Below are 23,183 nucleotides of genomic sequence, written 5' to 3'. Positions count from 1 at the left end.
AGAGTTTATATTAGACTTTAAATTTTAATAAAATTTTAATTCAAAAAATAAGTGGATTTCACTTTTAAATCGGCTTTAAATTTATTAATTAATCATGTTTTAAATAAATTTGATCTCAAATACATATGTTTTAAACTTAGGGTGTGTGTGTGTGTATGTGTGTGTATTGAGTTTTCATCTTGTTGGTTTTTCTATTTGCCACTTGGGTTTTTGAAGAACTTTTTAACCTAGTGCCTAGAATCATGGTTTTAGCATGAGTATGCTTCTGTTTAATAAAACTCCTCTCAGAGTTTTTCATATGTTGTGAGTGCGTACTTTTATTAAGAATGCCGTCTTAGATGCTGGCAGGCTTTTCCGTTTGTTTGATAAAAATCCTCTTCTTTTCTTTTTCCTGGGTTTTCATTTTGTTTAATGGGTTGTGAAGATTTTCTTGACACTACTTACTGCGTAGAATCTTGAGGTTAGCATATGGCATGTTTCAATTTGCTGCTGCTGCGTTAATTCAGAGTCCCCATAGTTGTATCTAACTGAATTTAGAATCAAAACCAGAAACCTTTGGAGGAACCTGCACTTCTTAAACTTAAAGCTAAGAGAGATTCCTTTGCCTTAAGAAAAACAGGGTGTTTTTAATAATTTTAATCAATCAATCATCGCCAGGGATGTAAAAAAAGTTTCAATGGTGTTTGTGAGTTTATGTAATGTCTCCGTCATCCGACTCACACCAGACGTTTACATGCATAAAAATAAATAATTTGCAAGTCACTGTTGGATGTGGATCCAGACATCATGAAATCCTACTCTCGAAAGCCATTGGAAGGATACGTCTAGTGCTAATAAAAAACTATAAGTAGAAGGCTGCCAGGATTTGAAAATAGAGAGAAACAGGTTGTTTTAATTCCAGCCTCCGAAAGTAAGCATAATTCGTAATAGCCTATATATATATATACTGGGACAGTGTATACGTCCTGAGTATGTGTGAACATATATCGAATCTGTTTGAAATGCGCTAAAAATCAATAATAAAATCCAAGACTTCTTTTGGATTCATAGGGAATACCATAATTCAATATTTTTTCAAGAAAAACGGTATTCTTTACTTTTTAATAATCTGTTCATCATCAGCATTTTGGATTACAATCATTATAAATATTTACAGATGATTTAATGTTATTGTTAGTCCTTCGCCATTAGAGTGATGCCAACTTTTTTATATCGCTACTCTCTATTTTCTATGTTTTTGTTTATTTTACTTTTAAAAAAATTAATAAAGACAAAATTTATACAAACAAAAATTGAGTGGTGTGTTTGACCTCCACATCTATTTGCATCAAATACACTCTTAACATCAATGTCATTGTTAAACCTAAATAATTAATAGGGTGATTAAGAGGTATGCTTTTTTATTTTTTATGGTACATTGGATTCAAACCTCGACGACAAAGCTAGGAAAAATAATTAAAAAAATATATAAATACTGGTTTGATATTGGGAGTGCATTAGTAATATTATCCAAAAGAAAAAAAAAATTAATATTAGTTGATGTTTATTAAAGATAAAATTAAAATATACATCCTCCAGTAAAAAATATCATAATTTACATTATCAGTTTTGCTACTTTATGCATGCAATACTTGCAGTACGGATCACAGCATCTATTACGCACAAGAACATGAACTGGAAAAAACAAGGTCTGCCATTTGTATATGTCAATTTGCAGTGGGGATGGAGAAGTTAGAAAACGATATCCAGTTCTTGATTTTATTGTCAATATCATTGGATATAAGCAACGGGAATTATTGGAGAATTAAATATAATAATTTTCATGACTTGAGGTGTTGTATTTATTTATTTTCGTACCATAATAAGGTTTCTAAATTGCTTCGGTCCGTTTCATTTACATTTTTAATTAACAAAATACTGATGGGACATAACTGGGAAAGTATTTGAATCTTCTGAAAATCAATGATTATGCGTCAAATCTCATTATTTATTTTGAATTTAATAATTTACATTATTTGAGGAAAAAAAATATTGAGTAATTTTGTGTTTAGCATTTATAATACGAGTTCAATCCTTAAACGAGGAGTAAGATCCTGGGAAGATCGTGACCTAATTGAAGATTGTTGTCGCATTTTCTATACATAATGTTAGGTTCATATCCGACACTTAGAAAATGTAATTAATGTTATAGCAATCTCTTAGTATGATGTAGTGACGATAACCTTAAGAAAAAATCACTCAAAAACAACTTTATGAGAGACAAAAATAATACAACTTTGTGTTATTTTGTATAGCCTTGAAGGAAACACCGTGCATTATTGATGGTGGGGAAAGTCATGATGCCTACAATTGTTTATATATATATATATATATATGACTTGTGTTCTATATATTCAAATGAAATGATGCGTAAGGGCTGAAGTCATACATTATTTACATAGCCTCATGAATTACATGCATTTAATTTCATTTCATTTCATGTATGTTGGCTACTTTATTTTGTAAATTTCAGGAAGTTTCTTTGGTATAATGAGAAAAAATTGACATCAAATTCATTTGAATAAATAGCATTCAACCTCGACCACTATAAGCTGATTTACTGCAGTTGCTTTTTTTATTTTTATCTTGATTAATTACTTTGACCATACTTTTATTTTGGAAATTTTATTGTCAAGGAACGTATTTTTGAAGAAAATAAATAGCATTGTGTTGGGTGTGCTTGTGAGTGATAATTATCCTATATTAAAAATAAATAAAGGTATGAGATGTTTGTATATAAAATGTACTTATAACCTATAAGTTGAAGATTTTTGTTTTGTTTATTTTAAAGGTGGTGTCCATTCTCTTAAGTAAGCCTCCATGAATATGTGTTCAATACACACGTAGATATTCATGTATTTTTCAATACACAAACAACTTCATAATTATATTGGGTGTATAATTTTTTTTAAATTGAAATGTTAATAAGTCGTTTTGTATGATAAAAAGTTACCATGAAACATAAATAGTTGGTATAAAATGATTTAACGGTGAGAAAAAACATCAATCCAAGAAATTTAAAAGAAAGAGATATCTCAAAATAAAATGAAAAGAAGAATATATATATATATATATATATATATATGTGTGTGTGTGTGTGTGTGTGTGTAAAAGAGGAAGAAGGACATGTGCACCAATCGAGAACTTCTATACAATCCTTTCCTTTGGCTAACAAGGCAGAAGGTTTTTAGTTTGTGTTTAGTCACTTTCCTTCATTCGCTGCCCATCCATCCAATTAAGATATATACTATATATAACCATCTAGGTGGTGGCCAAGTGGTAAGGACTTGGGATCAAGGGGTTTGCTCCCTTTGTGATCTCAGGTTCGAGTCCTTGGTTGCTCATATGATGGCCACTGGAGGCTTACATGGTCGTTAACTTCAGGGCCCGTGGGATTAGTCGTGGTGCGCGCAAGCTGGCCCTGACACCCACGTTAATCTAAAAAAAAAAGAAAGATATATACTATATATGTGCTCATTGATAAGTTAAGTGGTACGGATCAATTTTTTCTATTGATAAAATTTATTTGAATTTTTTATATAATTTATTCAAACTAGATAATAAAATAAATAATCATTTTATACTGTAAAAGATAAACTAGATTGATTTTCTTATTTAACTTGGATAAACTAATAATTCAAATAAATTTATCTTCATCAACAAATAATCATTCATTAACCAAAGTTAATCATTTTGATATTTCTAATTTTTTTTATTGGTTTATGACAAAACATAATAAGAATGTATTAATATGCAAATAATTCAATCATAAATATATACTTTATTAAAATATACCAATAAGTACAATTGAAGCAATGCAATGCATTAAGAGAATATATGCAACAACATCCTAATAGTTTTTAACTTGTTTCATGCAAACAGTTCATTACATATTTAAAGAACATTTCATGCGATAAGTTGCATCTTGATAGTTCATAATATATTCAAAAACTATTATGCATCAGGAATTGTTGTACAACTACATGCATTAATTTCAAAGTACATCAAATATTCAACATGGATGTTTATGTGCTAAAAAAATATCATAGTTATTATAGACCATAATATTCAATATTCATTATTCAATATTCAATATTCATTATTGATTAAAAATTAGTAAAATTTCAAAACAATTCAAAAAAAATTATGACGGCTGGTTGGTTAGTTCCTGCTTACTTTCTTTTCCTTTCATGCATCCTTGTCTCCCTCTTGCTTTCTCACCAAACATATTCCTCATCTTCACCAATAATAAACTGATGCACTTTTTTAAAATCTACGTTGAGTTGAAAAAGTTTGTCTTAACCTGCATAATATCTGGTTGCATATATATTAACAACGTATCAACTACATCAATCATTTATTCTCACTTGTTAGTAAAACTGTCAGACTTGTTTGATAGTATTTGCAGTTGCTCTTTTATAAAAGGGAGTCGGTTTGGTTTGAGGTGTTCCGGGCTAAGAGGAGGTAAACTCTTCAGGATGTGATCTTTTCTTACTAACCACAGTTTTAGATTTAACACCAGTTATGGCTGAGATCTTTCCAAAAATCTTGATAGTTAGCTCAATGTCACACAAGGGTACTTTGGACATGATTATTACCCTAAATATCAACCTATCAAAAGACACACGCATTTCCTTCTCAATTATAGCTTTTTGTATGACATCAATAAAGTGAGTAAGTAGGTTGATATAAACTTCAATAGCAATAGCATACATAAACTAAGCTTTCTCAATTGTCAGCTCAATATGTCTTGCAATAGGTTAGAAGTTTGTTAGTGTGATTTTTGCTAACAGTTGGTAAGGACGTAACATAGTGTTCATAGGCAGTCTACATGCTTTGACAAAATATTTTGGTCTTTTAAGGCCAACAAATAAATCATTCATCTAAGTCTTTGAAAGGCTGCTATTTTTTTTATAGGGAAAGTTAGGATCTATAATTTAATGTAGCTCATATAAATTCTTAATGGCAGTAGGAGAAAACATAAAGGTCTAATCTCTAATAATGAAAGTAATGGAGTAATCATCAAGATGGAAAAACTCATTGTTTGTATAAAACTCTCTAACTACTTCAACATATGGAGCAACTGCTTTTTCATTTAGTTTACCCTATTGTCTTTTCTTAAAGATGTCTTTTATAAATGAAAAGTAGGGTCAAAAAGTTCACTTATTAAAACTTCTATTTCACTCATCACTTTTCTCAGAGAAGTTGAATCTATAAGCCAACTCAGTATTATGGGAAATGAAGTGATCAATTTTTCCAAATTATGCTACAGATTTAGAGGAACAAACTAGCCATTATTTTTCCCTTTTCTTATGTCTTTTTAACATTAGAGGGCTCAACTTGAGTCTTTTTAGGATATGAGGTCTTATGTTCTTTCTCATTGGAATATTGTAAAACAGGGGTTTTAGGTTTCTTCTTATCTCTAACTTGATAACATGTCATCAATAAGAAAATATATTAGTTATTTTCAGAACTACTAAACCATAAGAAATGTATTTTAGTAATGTAATGCATAGATGATTGTAAGACACATTCTTAATAATCCTCTCAAGAAATTTTAGATGAAGATAAGATATCATTACCTTTTTTTTGTAAAAAGAGGCTAAATAAAAAATAAACATATGCTTTGTCTCAAAAATTCCTTTTTATTAGAAGAGGTCAAGTAAATATGAAGAGATTTTCTTGAAAAAAAAAATAAGACGAGTGCTTTAAAAAAATTAAGAGAAAAAAAGAATGATGATTGTGTGTTTTAATAACCGAAACCATTAAGTGATCTTTGAAAAAGCTATTTTTCACATGTTCCCGCTCACGTCAAGCTTCATGATATAAACCTATAGTCTCTCTTATAATGACATGTTAATGCTATGAAGAAGATTGTCTCTTTAAAATAACTATTTCATTAATTAGTTAGGCCACATCATTTTCACATGTTCTTCTCACCAGTATATCTAATTATACACTTACAAATAAATATGAACCTACATCAAGTAACCTAATTTTTTAGCCTATAAATATTCATAATTGATCATTTTAAAGGAGATACTTACTTTATTGATCAATCTTCATTCAAGAATACGCATTGTTTTAGTTAACCAAAACAAGATGTAAGTGTATAAGTGAGAAAGACAACTGTTATGCTTTAAAATTTCTTTCTTTATTTTTTTATCTTTCATATGAAATATGCTAGTAAAGTTTAAGCATACCTTAAAGGTCAAACTTTCTGTCAAGGCGTAGATACAAAACTCTATCATTTATATTATATAATTGTTTGTTTATTTTTATAGTAAGCAATTGATTTTTGTCTTCAAAGAATTGGAAAGTACAATAGATCCATATTGAAATGTTCATCTATTTACATAATGATGTGAACATTTGAATTTTTCTTAAAAATATGTCAGGAGGAGTGTCTTCTTAGTTTGTTTACTAGGTTCAGCTAGTTTTAGTCAATTCAAGATTACTACATCTTAATTGTTAGCATATTTTCTTTGAAATCAATTTTACTTTTGTTCACAATTAGTAAAACAACTTGATTTCCTCATGTTTAAAATAATACATTTATTTGGTCTTCCAAAAAAATAGTGTTTTAAAAGTAAGACTATACCAAATAAGATTTGCTTTGATCTTCTTATAAATGAATTTATAAGATATAAAGATATATATCAAGCATACTTATAAGATTTGCTTTTATACTTTAATGTTAGCAACCTCTTACTTGTGTGAAAAAACATATAAAAACACAAACAGAACTTTATGGACATGTATTTATCTATTTTTTTTTACAAATTTTATCTCTTTTAATAATTGAAGCATGTTACATACATCAATAGCTTTCCTAAGAAATTTAAATTTTAAACTATTTAGAGATTTCGTGAATAAGTTAACCAATTAATATTTAATGTTCATATGTTTTAATGACACAATCTTTAAGTCAACCAAGTCTCTAATGAAGTAAGGTATTATATCTACATGCTTAATTCTTAAATGTTGTACATGATTTTTAGAGATACTAATTGCAATGGAATTATCACAATAAATAGATATAGTATCTTGAGAGAAATTATAATCTTCTAACATTTTTTTCATCCAAAGAAGTTGTGTGCAACAAATGCTTACTGCAATATAATTGGCTTCTGCAATAAAAAATAAGATTTAATTTTGTTTCTTACTCATCCATGCTGCAAAGTTACCATTAACATAAAAACACTCTCCAATAGTGTTTTTTTTTTTTTATCGTCATCATTGCATGCCTAATTAACATTTAAAAAATAAACTAGACTTGTGTTTAAATATTTTGAATACCATACACCATAGTGAATTGTAACACTAAGGTATTTTAAGATTCTTTTAACGATTATAAGATGTGATTTTTTATAATAAGATTGGAATTTAGCACAAACACTTACACTAAAAGCAATGATAAGTCTAATAGCAGTAACATAAAGTAGACTCCCTATCATGTTTCTATAGAGTGTAGAATTAATATATCTAGCAGATGTAACAAATGTGCTTATAGATGTACAAGCATGACTATTTCTTTCCATCCTATAATTTTTAACCATACATATAACATATTTAGATTGAGAAATAAAAATTTCATTTCACTCTACTTATTTCAAATTCTAATTTCATTTCTTTAGAAAAATCATAAGAAAATGAGTTACAAATATCTCTAAACATAATGTCATCAATATAAATATAAGCAATAAGTAAATATTTACTAGTTTTTCTTACAAAAAAAGTCATATCAATTTGTTATTTTTTAAAACTATTATCTAGTAGATATTTTGTTAAATATTGTGTCATGCTTATGGTGCTTGTTTAAGACTATAAAAGGGTTTCTTTAAACTGTACATATGATCGAGAAATAAATGATTAATGAAATCTTTTTTATTGTTTTATATAGACTTTTTCTTATAAAATTATATTTAGGAATAAACTCTTTATATTCATCTAATGTAGTTTGAAATTAAAGTGACAAGTTACTGTAAGCAACATCTGAACAAATTCTAAATGAGCTACTAATGCAAATATTTCATTAAAATCAATCCCTTCAACTTGAGAGTATTATTGTGCCACTAGTCTTGCTTTATTTTAGATAATTGTTTCATACTTGTTTGATTTGTTCTTATAGATCCACTTGGTTCTGATTATTTTATGAATATTAAGTCATGAAACTAGTTCTCATACATCATTTATTGTGAACTAACTTAGTTCCTTATACATGACATTGATCCAACTTTCATCTTGAAAGGCATCTTGACCTTTTTAGGTTTAGTTTGTGAAAAATAACAAACATATGAGACTCGATTGATAACTTTTTTTCTTAACCTCATACCTTCATCCAATTTTCCAATAATATTTTTCTTAAGATGATTGTGTTTTATCCAAAAGAAAGGTTCTTTATCTTGTGGCTATTTAGAAACATGTGAAGAACTCTCCTTCTAGTCCTTTTCATCTTATTCTAATAAAGTTTCTTTAATTATCTCAATGATGTTATTGAAATATAAGGAGTTGAAATTCGTTATAAAAATATTAAGGGTTAACTTTGTTTTGTTTGGTTAAGAGCATCTTAAAAAATAGGAGCTTAACAACTTTATTGTAGTCTAGAAGTGCATGAACCTTATTTATTATGCAAAAAAAAGGTAGAAAAAAAAAGGGAGAAGGGACTTGATATCTCAAGAGGGCTTGCTTTTTTGCTTCTTATTATAGAAAATTAGGGTTCTTGGGTTTTTTAAATAAATATAATACTTATGATAAATCTCATGGATACACAACTTCATAGCCTCTTTATCATTAAAGCCTTCATAGATATCTAAGAGTGCACTGCCTAAAATATTGAATATTATTAAGCAACCCATCTTTAAAACCTTAATGTTGTCTATTTAAATAAGATATAATAACCTTTTCTCAATTAGAAAATAGCTTTTCAGTAAAGAGCTTATATATGAGAAGCCAAAAATTTATAAATTAAGAGAAATATTTGCATATTAAGCGTATACATTTTCAATTAAAAAATTTAATAATTCTTTGATCTTTAAATAATTAATTAGGCCATATACCCCTAGGTCATAATAAATATCATTAAATAATCATTATTATTCTCTTGCTTACCATTAAAGGTGTTAACTTTAAGACTCATATAATCTTTTGGATAAAGCATTAAAGTTACACATCCAGATAGGGACACTTGAGATCAAATGAAATAGAAAATGCTTTTTACTGCTTTTTTTAAATAGTTTATCTAGGTCTTTCTTAGACGCAAAATAAAGCATAAAAATATGGTCATGTTAGGTGTCAAGGATCATACCCCTTGATTTATATTGAGGAGTTGAATTAAGTGTTTGGTTAGTGAAGATATTTGCACCTTGTAAGGGTGTTAAGTATATGGTGGTGTCATTATATAGGTAATTGGTGTTATTTTTTTAGAAGGTGACTTTCTTATTAATATCAATTGGGGTTACATCATTAGCATTTTAATCATTGATGATAGGAGCATGTTTCTTTGATAAGGCTTGGTTAAGGTCTTATTATATGGTGGGTGTAGTTGTGTAAGGGAGGAAATGAATAAGAGTAATGAGTACTTGAGCAATAACAACATTACTCTTTTAAAGGGATTAGAATACCAAAGTATGAGAGACTTACATCTTTTCTTGAGTTTTCTAAGAAGTTTCTAATATATTAACAATTGTGAAGAGTTGGTTGATTAGTTAAAATGCCTTTTTAGCAAGGGGAGGCCAAAATAAAAAGGTTTCTTATTGCTAGTGGTAATGATGATGTTGGTGTTATTATAGGTCTTTTAAGAGACTTATATTATTTCACAATCCTTGGGCTTTAAGGTAGTTAAAGCCTCTAATTCAATTCTCTTTATATAGTATTAATAGATCAAAATATTATAACCAAACATTTCTACTTGATGGAGTCGCCAAATATAGGTATAAGAGGTGTTTTAATAGTATTAAAAAGTGAGGCAATGCTCTTTATATAAACAATAAATAGACGAGCGGCAAGTGCTAAGAGACAAACTTGGGAGGAAAGGTAGATGATTATAATGAGAGATGATATTATGGTAGGTTGAGGGATGTGGAAGCATTGTAAAAGGATTTTAATTGTGTGCCACTACCTAAAAGTGCTAGGAGTATCGCATTAAGAGAAAATTTGAGATTAAAGAAATAAGCTCTCCAAAAAATAAATAGTTAAAAAGTTGCCAAGTAAGATAACGAGTGAGATATTTATAGCTATAGGTTATGATACATGATCTTAGAATTAGGATAAATATCTAGTGTACGGGAGTTAGATAAATATTATTAGTCTAGAAAGGATTCATAGATAACATCCTTAAATTTTATTAAAAAAAATTGAAGATTAATTTAGATCATTCTTAAACAAGCACTTATTAAACCAAATATTACTAATTTTATGTGATCCATTGACTAGCCAAGGCCTTGTCACCTTATCCTTACCCAATCTTTGTATGTTATAACCCTTAGAAATTGATTTATTAAAATGCTTATCTGAATAGGCCTATATAGCTTTATTGAAAGAAAACTTGAATTAAAGAATTAAAATAAATATATAAGAGAAGGTTTACATATGAATGAACATAATATATATATAACAACACTATTTATTTACTTAACGTTTATATTTAAGTTTTTAATGTTTTATTAATAGCTAACTCCTTATTACATTGAAATTGGGTAAATTATCAATGTTAATAAATAATCAAATTCAACAGTTTACAATTCATCATCACTTAAACATGTGCATGTAATTTCTTCATAATTAATTATCACTAATAATGTCATTTATGTCATTTCATAATTATCCCTTACTAATTACTAGAAATCTAAATGGATTTGGTTCGATGGTTAAATAGATTTACTCCATCTTTAATTATTAAAACTCATAACCCCAAATTAGATTATTATAAAAATAATTAAAAGTTATCAGTAAAACACTATAATCATAAATATATTTTATTATTCTTTGGAATAGTAAAATGATGCTTATATTTTTGGATAAAAAACTTAAGGAGCTTGCAATTAAGGGTAGAATCATCTTTTATAAGGTATCCATTAGTTATTACAAAATTAATTGGAAATAAATTAGTTATAATACATTTTTTTATTATAGTTAAATGACTATTTTCCCCTCAAAAACCAAAAAAATATTAAGTTTTTGGTCATGTGCTCTTTTTTCTTCTCAAAAACAATTTGTATAATAAAGTTATGATTTTACCCTTTAAAGATAAAATTATTACTCAAATTCGTCCGAATAATCCAAGGAATATACACGCATATACTCCCCTGGAGAGATACTTGAGGACGAAAAATAAAAGTAAAACTATGTGCAACTAGAAAAGAATACACTGGGATATACCAAAATGGGAAAACAATGAGACAGGTGGTATCAAGCAGCTAGAAGCCTAGAACCCAGGCGATCAACTCACCATAGAATCCAGCAACAATCAAGCCTTTTACTCTCTCCCAGATGCCATCTGTGGGCAAAATCGCTGCAAAAGAAGTGATATTTCTATGCCGCACGGTAGTGATTTATTTATTTATTTATTGAAGCTCGCGAGCCTGTGAAGAAGATATGGTGGAAGTTTGAGAGCTTTGTTCCTTCGTTGGCCAACACGTAAACATACTTAAATCAGAATTTGCTTATCTGTAGACAATCTTCTCCGATCAAGAATTTATGACTTCGCAATTTCATGCACAACATTGTGCTGTCATGTTGGTGACAAGAAATACAATGAACAAGGTACACAGGACATCATTTTTTATATATAGGTGATGTTTCAAGATTAATGATAACTATAAGGGTATAAAACAAGGATTTTGTCTCACATTATCAGCTATTGTTCTCTATTTATGGTGCTTGAAGCCTCCCTTTCTTCTTTTCCTTTTCCTTTCTCCTTAAGATAGAGATCTTTTGTCCAAGAACATGATCAGCCAAGAGGTGGGGTTAGCTGAGCAATATTACAGATTGAAGAACAGAAAGGGATGGAGCATGGAAATATGCCGAAAACATAATTGGAACGCGAAAGGGTCACCTAGAAAGATGCCATTTGTCCTTGTGCATTTTCTCTTTTCCTTGAGCAATTTTATTTTGCTTTCATGGTTGACAACGATGGGCTCATAAAAAATCAAAGCAACTACTACTTTTTTCTTTGAACTCATCAGTTCGAGTAAACATCTAGCTAAAGAAAATATCTGCACAGACGTTTCCACCATGGAAGTTTCATTTAAGCAAGTCGGAAACGTCGGGAGAGAACTTCCACATTTCATTGTCCATGGTTGAATTATATATACGTGGATAAAAATCCCCCACATCTCAATTCTATGAAAATGCTATCCCCATTTTCTAGATTGAGAATATCTAGAAATTCTTGGACGTGATGTTACTTGCACTAGTGCAAATAAAAAAAGAAGAAGAAGAAAGCGCGTATAAAGGTTTAGTTGAATATTGTGATACCAAGTATTTTTAAAATTTATTTTATTTAAGGAAATATTAAAATAATATTTTTAAAAAATTATTTTTAATATTAGAATATCAAAATAATTTAAAAACATTAAAACATTATTTTCAAGTTTTTTTAAAAAACCACAACCCAACCATAAAAACAAACAATGTCTATATATATATATATATATATATATATATGCCATTGTATAATTTTTAATTTTAGGCAAGTCAAAGCATTCAATAACATAAAAACAACCCTAGTTTTATATCCGATCATTAAATTGATTTAAATTTTACTAAGTTATTCTACATGTCCAAGTTTTATTGGAAGGTTGATAATTAAATTGGATCAGCCTCAACACACCAATCGCCTTCCGACAAGATGATCCATCCCATCTACATTCCCTTCCTTTTCCATGCTCCAAGGCTCCACTATTGTATAAACACCCCAAACAAGTCTCCACTGTCATGCTAAATATTTTACATTAATGTTTGGTAGATGTCTGAATGATGGATGATCTTCTTAGGGTTTGAAAACGGCACACAAGATCAAATTGACATGTCGACAATTTAAGTATATATTCTCAACTCTTCTTTGTTCATGATTGTCAACCTAACTAGTAATTTGCAAGATTAGTTGATATTATTAAAAGGTGAAATTAATCATTTACTTTAACGAGTCAAAGTTATTTACTCTAATAGTGTTATCCCGTAAAGAGAAATGGGATCTTAGATCCGATCTAAAAGAAAAACAATGAAAAGAAAAATATCAAAAAATAATTACTAATATTCTAAAACCCAATGATCTTTTCCTTTTCATAAAGCAGGAAAAGACCATTTTGATGCACAATTTGTTTTAGTAAACGGTCCCTTCAGTTTTAAATATTTCCCCTTTCGGTCTCTTTACAAATATAGTAAGATACATCGGCCATTTACTATTCATTGAACATTAAAAGACCTTGTGGTCTCTATATTTTTTATATTCTTCAAAAGCGATCCCTTGAGTTTCAAATAAGGTATATTTCAGTCTTTTAATTATCTATTTTTTCACTTTAGTCCCTTAGCTTTTTATGTTTCATATTTGATAACTATCGTTTTCATATTCTTCATTTATTAAGTCCCTATAGTTTTTGTCAAAGTCCATCTTGGTTCCTTCGTTTTTCATGTTCTCATTATTTGTTCCCTGATGATTAGTTAACATTTTTGTTTTCATAGTCGGCCCTATTTTTTATATATTTTCAATTTATTTGGTGCCGATAGTTTTAGTTAAAGTACATTTTGATCCCCTAATTTTTTATATTCTCATATTTGTTATTTTGAACTTTTACGTTTTAGTTCTAGACTTCATTTTCCTCGAGCTTCAGTTGTCATTGTAAATTAAAAAAGAAATGAGAAAATCACCAGAAAATAAAAAGAGAAAAAGTGATTTGAATCAGTTACATTCAAAATATATTAGAGTATGATTTTTTTTTTATTTGGTTTGATTTGGGGTTTTTAGATTGATTATAAGGTGTTTTAAGTGGGAAATAAATTTATTAAGGTTGCAATGATTTGATTTTGTATTTTCAGATGAAAATAAATTAAAAATTAGATTTTTAGAGTCTCAAAACTCATACCTTAATTTTCTAATTATATGATGTGATCAAAATATGTTGTAGTGTATAATTTTTGATCCATTATGTTTAAAAAAACTTGAGCACATGGCCATTTTTTTAATAGATTTGGTGTTTTTAGATTAATTAAAGGGTGTTTTTAGTTGGAAATAAGTTTATTAAGTTCCAACAATGTTTATATATATATATATGAAAAACAAAATTAAAAACCAAGTTTTTTTATTCCAAAAACTCATATTTTAATTTTTTAGTCATAAAAAAATGATCAAAATTTATTGTAATAAACAACGCTTCCTCCATCTCACTAAAAACAAAAACTTCACCACATCATTTGTGGTCCACTTATTATCCTAAAAAACAAAAATCTAAATGTATATAAATTATTTTCTTTGAGTTTATCCTTTCTAGTCTAGACATGCTTAGCCCTTTTTAATTGACCTTTTCTTTTTCTTTTTCTTTTGAAATATTTTTTTTAAAAAATTATTAAAATAAAATTTTAAAAATTAATTATTGTTTCAAATAAGATATGGGCTCTTGACAGTAATATTAATGATTAATTCATGAGTAATTTATATATGAGTAGATTTTTTTTTTAAAAAGTTGCTTTTGAATATTCAATAAGAATAAATTTTTTATTTTTTTAACAAAACTTTATATAATTTTATAAAATTAATTATTCTTTTATTATTTTCATGCATTCACTTGGTTATAATTTTATTTTATTTTTATTGAAACTTGCTTATCAAACCATTATATGTTTTGTTTAAAATCCATTGCTTGACGTATAAAGACATACTTTTTTCAGAGTATAAATTATTTTCTAAAAAAGATCATTTTTTTCAAATCAAAGAAAAATACATGAATAAAAATTCCTAGGAAAGTATATTTTTTTCTCTGAATTATAAATTATTATTTTTTACAAATATTTATTTTAACTATTATATAACTAAATAAAAAAAAACTCTTACTAAGAAGGAACACAGACTGACTGGTAGAATAATGGTAAATGTAATGTAACTTTCCGGTTGGTTATTAGTGGATGTTTTAGGATATGTTTTTCTTTGTATTTTAAAAGTAATTTTATAAAAAATAATTTTTATTTGTTTTTAAATTAATATTTTAAAATTTTAATATATTTTTAAATAAAAAATATTTTAAAAAATAATACCTATTATATTTACAAGATTGCCTCCTCATCCATCGGAGTTTGTGAGAAGTTGGGATGGAATACGTGCAATTGTGTCTTTTACGGGAGAAATGATAGCTTCAATGTAAATCTTTGTCTGCTAAATTCCAGTTTTTGATTGTAACAAGAGATACTCTAATGTTTCCATCAGAAAATATGAGATAACGGGATAATAAATAATAATAAAATAAAATAAAGTTGCATGAAAAGTTTGTGGGAGACCCGTAAAATTTTAAATAAAGGGCATGGGATGGTGTGTGGGTGTAGGATTGGACTGGTTAGTGTTAGCGTTGAAGCCATAATAAAATTTTAGCTGTTTGGACTTGTCCAGACTACTGGAAAAAAATTCGAATTGCCTTTTATTTTATTTTTTAAAGAAATTGCGTACCATCACCCTTTATATTATGTTTTTTTTTTATTATTATTATTGTAACCTCGAGTCATTTTTTTTAAAAAAGGTGGATATGCTATCTTTTTTATTGTTTTTTTTACATAAAAAATTTTAAGTTTACGTAAAAAATTTATGCAAGAATCCAATTAAATAAAATTGATAATTAGATAAATAAATAAATAAATTATTAACAATAACTAAAAGTAAAATAGAGATAAAATTATTGTATGTACTAGATTCCTTTATTAAAATCAATGTTTTATTAAATAAAATAATACATGTAAATGAAACTGATTAAGTTAAGAAAAGGGAAAAAAATATAATGTAAAGTTGTGCATATTAAAAATAATATCTAAATTAAATTTATTTTATTTTTAAAAATAAAGTTTATTCATGCAAAATACACACAAATTATAAAACTTTCTTCAAAAATCAAACACACACAACACTCATAAGTTAGTTTATAAAACTGAAACAACCTGATAGAAAAGATATTAAAAATAATTATAAAATTAATTATTTTTTAAATAATATTAAATGTTAAAAAAATATCAATCTTTATTATTTTTTTCAAATCCATGACCCGGGTATTAAATTATAAGTACTATAAATGGAAAAATTGTAAAGCCTAATCCTCAGAAAATCAAATATTGAATGATAAAATTAAGAAAAAAAATTTATTACATAGAAAGATATAAAAAATAATTATAATTAAAAAAATAAAGGTAAAAGTCAAACTAAAAAATAAATTAGAGGAAAATCAACATAATTTTATTAAATGGATAAATTTAAAAGGAAAATAACGTTAACAAGAAGAAAAAAATAAAATAAAATAAGGGTCAAATTGAAAAATAAATACACCATAAACTTTAATTGAACGATGAGAATAAAAACTAATAAAATTTTAATAAAAGGGTCAAGAAAAAAATAAAAATAATGATTAAATTGAAGAAAAAATAATATATGATGAATTGTAATTAAATGATTAATTACAAATTTTTTTTTATAAAAGGATCATAAATAAAAATCAAGAATAAAAATTGAAATTGAATATAGAAAATAAAAAGGACTAGTATGTATTTTTGGGGTAAGAAAAACAAAAAATAAAATTAAAAAAAATCATTAATAATAACTTACCTATCAACAGTCATAATACATCATACCAAAAAAAATAAAAAAATATAGTAGTGCTTTTAATAACATGATAAAAATTAAGATTCAGCTATTGAAAAATATTACATGCATTATTTAAATGGTACAAATACTTCCTATACTAGCATATAACGTATAGAAAACATGTGTGCTAATAATATGTTTTAATAAAAAATTAATTATTTAACATAAAAAAATAAAAAATATTCTAAAAAAAATTATACGTGAAAGGATAAAAGTATCCCTAGATATATATTTTATTTTTGCCTAATTCTAATTCTAAGAGTAAAATTATTATTTTTTTATATTTTGAAAAATAAGAAGATATAAATTTTATCGATTAATATTTTTATTTTTTTATAAAAATTAGAAAATAAAACATATATGCCCCTGGGATATTGAAGAAGATCAATTACCACCCCCAATTTTCCACTTTTGAGCAAAAAAATAATAAAAATAGCAATTAAAGACAATTAGTTCACTTACCTTTCAAATTTTGATGGTGACCAAACGAGTGAAGTGACCAATCGAACAAAATTTTGGTTATGATTTACTTCTACAAAAAATCTCAATTTAAATAATTTATCAAGTACAAGAATTCGCCCCAGCTTTTTTTTTTTTTAATTATTATTATAAGAAAGGGCAATAACAACATAAATGGTTGTCAGATTTTGCTTCTCTGTAAATATTCAAATAACCAGAACTGGGATTTTCATAAATAAATTAACAGCAAAGACTCAAGAGAAATGATAAAGCATTAATCAAAGAAAGCACAAACGACGATTTGCCTTGACGGTTTTTACAGTCACTCGAAGACACTGTAATTAGTGTGCTTGCTGCAAGCTGAGGAAGTACTAAAACATAATCTATAAAGCTTGTCTTCTTATTCGCAATCACTTGGAATGAATTTCTGAACGGCCTTAACAATGGAATTTTCCTCTTTAGTTATTTGAGATTATATTAGCTAAAAATCCAGGCTTTTATTACTGAATCATGAAACTTTAAGCTGAATGATTACAGCTAAAAGACCACAGTACCACAGCTCCAGATCAAGCACAGTCAGTTCTTCCCTTCGGATTTCCTACCTCTACTTGGACTTGTGAGTAATTTAAAAACACATGGCTAAGTAAATAATATTCAGAAAAAAGAAAAAGGAGAATAACAAATCGAGAGAAACATAATTTGGTTAAAAGGAAAAATATAAAAAAAATACAGGGTGTCAAGATGCCATGTATGAGAAATCCAACCAGAAAAGGATGGGGTGGAAGATGGTGTTGTTCCTTTTGAGCGAAGCAATAAAGAGAGGGAGAGCAGAGGAAAAGCTGTAAGGGAGGGTCACTTTCAAAAGCTGTGTTGGCATATAAAGGATCTAATCTCTCAAAGCATGCAGACCAGAGAGAGAGAGAGAGAGAGAGAGAGAGAGAGAGAGAGAGAGAGAGAGAGAGAGAGAGAGAGAGAGAGAGAGAGAGAGAGAGAGAGAGAGAGAGAGAGAGAGAGAGAGAGAGAGAGAGAGACGCACCACTCCCTTTGAACTACAACCAACGGTTCTAACTTCTAACCAGGTCAAGTTGGAATAGTAAAAAAAAAATCTTAAAAGAACCGAATTGGAGATGAAACATACCAAACATTGAAAGAAAAGGGTGGAGAGAGAGAGAGAGAGAGAGGAGGGGGTAAAATAAAGTTGAGGCTTGGAGACTTGTTGATTGAATCATTAGCTCTTTCTTGTTGGTGTTTGTGCGTCCTGTGGTAGAAAGAACAGCAGCAGACGCAGTGATGAGGTCACAGAGATCTTTAATCTCATTTCTGACCAAACACTGCCACACTTACCAGTGGCATCATCAAGGACTCCTCTTCTTATAGGTCAAGAAAGGAAGAAAGAATTTATCTTTCCCCAGCTAGCTATAGCCCCTATATTTACTGTTCCATAGCACCGTATCTACCCTTTCCCCTCTCTCTTTCCATACAAAACGATGAAACAATCGCAGGAGATTTCCCAAGAAGACCCTTCTTGAGAATTAGGGGGTGTGGCTTGTTCTGGGTTTTCTTTCTCTAGAGGATGTTTTCCGTATTACCCATGTGTGGTGCTGCGTAGAGAGGGACAGCCATCAAAAGCCTAGCTAACTGCAGATAGAGAGTCAAGGGAAGAGGAGATGGGTTAGGCTACCAATAGAACAGGCATAGGCTTTCAGGCTTGGTTTTCAGTTTTAGGTTAAGGGTTTTTATTTTATTTTGGAGGTGATGTTGGGTTTGATGGAAGTGGAAATATTGAATGGCAGAACCTTTTGGGAGAGGCAGCAGAAGCAGCAGCATCAGGTATCAGAGTGGTGGCAGCAGTTGCACAAGCAACAAGAAGAGATTAGGAAGCAGCAAATTAGAGAGAGCGGTAAAGAGACAACCCCCACCCATTAAAGAAAAGTGTAATCCAATAAAAGCTGGAACAGATAAAGAACAAGGGTCTGAGACTGGATCCTCGAAGGAATCACCACCAACTTCAAAACATAGTTCTCAATTCAAGACATGTAGAAGGAGAAGAAGAACAAGAAGATCGAGATCATCAATCACCCAAACAGCATCAATATCATCATCAACAAGAAGTGCCACCCTTTCTTGGCCAGCATCAATATCTCCAAAACACAGAGTCCCAACAATATCAAAACCAACTCTTATATCAAAGATTAGACACAGAGCAACAGCAGCGGTCTCCTGTACAACCATCCAAGAAAAGATCTTACTTCCTATCTTCTTCATCTTCAACTCTTCAAGAGCAAGGCCTCGAATATGCAAGAAAAATGGGAGAGAGCCACCACCAAGCAGCAACATCGTCAAGATTGGGGATAAGAAACACAGTGGGAGAGATTGTGGAGGTCCAAGGAGGTCACATTGTTCGTTCCACAGGAAGAAAAGACCGCCACAGCAAGGTTTGTACTGCCAAAGGCCCCAGAGACCGCCGCGTCCGGCTCTCAGCGCACACTGCCATCCAGTTCTACGATGTGCAGGACCGCCTAGGCTACGACCGTCCCAGCAAAGCCGTCGATTGGCTCATCAAGAAAGCCAAGGCTTCCATAGACGAGCTTGCAAAGCTACCCGCATGGGATCCAACCACAGCGGGATTCAACCCCACAACCAGTAAAACTACAACAAGAAGCACCCAGCAACAAAACATAAGCGACGAGAGGGAGTATCAGCTTTCCATGGAAAATGTTGCCGCTTCAAAAGCAGCAGCAGCAATTGAAGTTCAAAATATGCAACAGCAAATGGCAGAAAATCCCAACTGTAGTTCGGGTTTTCTGCCACCATCTTTAGACTCAGATGCTATTGCTGACACAATCAAAACTTTCTTTCCAATGGGTGCTTCTACGGAGACATCGTCTCCAACTATACAGTTTCAGAACTATCCACCAGATTTGATGTCAAGAACCAGCAGCCAGAGCCAAGATCTGAGGCTCTCGCTCCAATCATTTCAAGAGCCAATTCTTTTGCAACATCAAGCACACCATCATGGCCATCAAGCTCAAAATGAACATCAAGTGTTGTTCTCTGGAACCACTGCTCATTATCTCGGCCTAGATGGCTCTTCTAGTGGGTGGTCTGAGCAGCACCACGCACCAGAAATCAACCGTTTCCAAAGAAATTTGGTGGCTTGGAATGCAGCTGGAGGCGGTGGTGGCGGAGTCGGCGGTGGAGGATTCTTCCTCAACACGCCACTACCACCGCTACAGACGATGTCGCCATCGCCACTTATACAGCCGTTTTTCGGCCAAAACCAGTTTTTTTCACAGAGGGGACCCCTTCAGTCCAGTAACACGCCTTCAGTTCGTGCTTGGATAGACCCAGCAATCACTCCTGATCATCATGAACAACAACAAATTCCACAAATTTATCATCAGCAAACTGCAATATCAGGCATTGGATTCACTGCCTCAGGTGGTGAGTTCTATGGGTTTCGAGTTCCAGCACGAATTCAAGGCGAAGACGAGGAGCACGACGGCATTCACAACAAGCCGTCCTCTGCTTCCTCTGATTCTCGCCATTGATCGAGCAAAAACGTCAAAAATTTCACCTTTACCAGGTGCTACCATTAGAACCCATTTCTCAATTTCATATATTATATCCATATAATGCCATCATTTTTTCATTTTAGCTCATTCTTGCAGGACTTGTTCATTGTTTAAGAGAGACTAATACGGTGCTAAGAAGATATTTCAAAGACTGGCCTGGTGACTTGAAGATGAATCGATGGCAAATACCGTGGGAAGAGAGAGAGATCTGAGTGGATGTTTCAGGTTTTTCGATCCCCGGTCTGTTTAGTTTCTATCAGATGTTTATTAGTATTACGTTCTAGCTGTTGTTTTAGCTTCAATGTGTGGGAGGGCTTTGATACCTCACCTTTGCTTCGAACTTGTGTTGGATTGGCTGTGTTTATGTTGCTACACTTTTTGTATGTCATGGATGTTTGGTTGTATTTGATTCCATTTCTAGAATTGCTGATAGAAGCAGAACTACTTTGATTTGATGAATGGTTTCATGCTTTTCCCAACTAGAGCAGACCTGATAGGCATGATCTGTTATCCTTTCAATGATTTTCTATAAAACAGGCAACCCCAGAACAGCAAACATAAACTTTTTGTAGTAGCTAGCATTTTCCTCTTGCTCAATACTATATCGTGTTGTTTTGAACTACTTGTTATCTTCTCTAGTGTCAGAATGGGAGCAACACGATACGGGCTACTTCCTCTGTTTGGACAAGCTCAAATTTTTTTCATGCAGACGAGAGAGAGAGAGAGAGAAAGAGTGTTTTTCCCTTTGCGATTGTTTTTGTCTGTTGCTTTTCTGCCTTTTGATGCCTCAACAACTTCCTTAAATCTGCAAAAAGAATTGAAAGAATAAACCCATCTTTAACATCTCTTTCGTTGCTTGGATTTTCGGGAGCATCGAACAATGAGTCATTTTCCATCAACAGTAGAAGCTGTTTGCAATGGAATAGGATAGGAAGCTGGAAAAGAAATGGACTCTATGCCTGTTGAGTGGAGAATTGTGTTTTCTAGTGTCATTTACTCCATACTTTCTGTTTTACTAGCCTCTTTAGTATGATTTGACTAGACTTGTGTCTGAAAGTAAACATAGAGTTCATCATATAAGAGGAAGCAAAACAAAGATGGATCTCGGAAACCTCATTTTCTTCATAGCAGAGAGAACAGTGTAGTTATCTGAATTCCCTTATTTAGCCAACCTGAAAGAGATCAGGTGTTATTGGAGGATCTATTTGTGCTTAGGTTGTTGATGTGGGATTTGAAATACAAGCCCTCCAGTCCTGGATGATACATTTGCATCAAGATCAGGTTGTGAGGAGGAGTCCAAAGATCATGGCCTGCCATTCTTGGAGTAATTAATGATTCCTCAGCCTGGATAAATTTAGAAGTTAGAACAAGTGGAGTGGGGCTACGCTGTGTACATACACATGCTGGATGATGTGGTTGTTTTTGCTATAAAAAATGTTTTAAAATTTTGTTTCCAAATTAATTTTGATGTTTAGATATTAACAAAATAATATTTTTATACCGTTCAATTTTAAAAATATTTTAAAAAACAATCAGCAACAATCCTATATACTATTAAATAATGGGATGAACAAATGGGATGAACAAAGCAACGCTCAATTATGGAAGAGTACACATAATGGCATGAACACAGCAAGGCTCAATTATGGAAGAATACACAGATGGATGCCACTAAAAATGCGATACTTTGCCATCTGTCTTGGGTCCCCTACCCTGTAAATCTCAGTCCCTCAAAAAAAATCTCTTCAGCCTCGCTGGGGTTTTTTTTGGCACCCGGGGAAAAACCAAAATATATTAAAGTGGAACACTTGGATTCAATGGAGATGGTGACATTTTGCTTTATGCTGGTTGCTAGTTAGTGTTCTTTGTACTGGAATTGATAATTACAACTGCAAAGGCAAGGTACAGCCATAAGCTTAATTCTAACACCAAATTGCCTTCTTTTACCTCGTTGAAAGCTAATAACATAGAGTGGCTGGCGGGGATACCGGTACGCATGAGATGAACATGCTGAATAGCGCCTTAGTAAACTAAGATTTACAAGAAAAATACAGATTTATTGGGGTTAGGAATGCAAGATCTTGTTGGGATGTACTTGTTCTTGTCTAGCTATACAACTAACAATGGATTGGTGTGGTAATTTATGCATAATGGACACGAGCTAGCTCAAAGTGCGAAGCTCTTCTAGTTGCCTGGTGATTTAAGAACATTAATTAATTTCACGGTTAAAATGCATCCTTCCTCGGTGGTTTCGAGCTCCATGCCCATGTTACTTC

General features: G+C 30.5%; 1 protein-coding gene across 1 annotated transcript; it reads left to right on the top strand.

The window, feature by feature from the left end:
* Positions 1-18,320: 18,320 nt before the first annotated feature.
* On the top strand, positions 18,321-21,366 carry LOC105107872 (transcription factor TCP4-like). The gene is made up of 2 exons (XM_011001946.1): positions 18,321-20,918; positions 21,004-21,366. The coding sequence occupies exon 1, from the start codon at positions 19,639-19,641 to the stop codon at positions 20,881-20,883; it is 1,245 nt and encodes a 414-aa protein (XP_011000248.1). The 5' UTR covers positions 18,321-19,638; the 3' UTR covers positions 20,884-20,918; positions 21,004-21,366.
* The last annotated feature ends 1,817 nt before the right edge of the window (positions 21,367-23,183 follow it).

Source organism: Populus euphratica, unplaced genomic scaffold (assembly GCF_000495115.2).
Source record: "Populus euphratica unplaced genomic scaffold, PopEup_1.0 scaffold171.1, whole genome shotgun sequence".
Taxonomy (NCBI): Eukaryota; Viridiplantae; Streptophyta; class Magnoliopsida; order Malpighiales; family Salicaceae; genus Populus; species Populus euphratica.
Note: the sequence above shows the minus strand (reverse complement) of the source record. Positions and strands in the feature narration are given on the sequence as shown.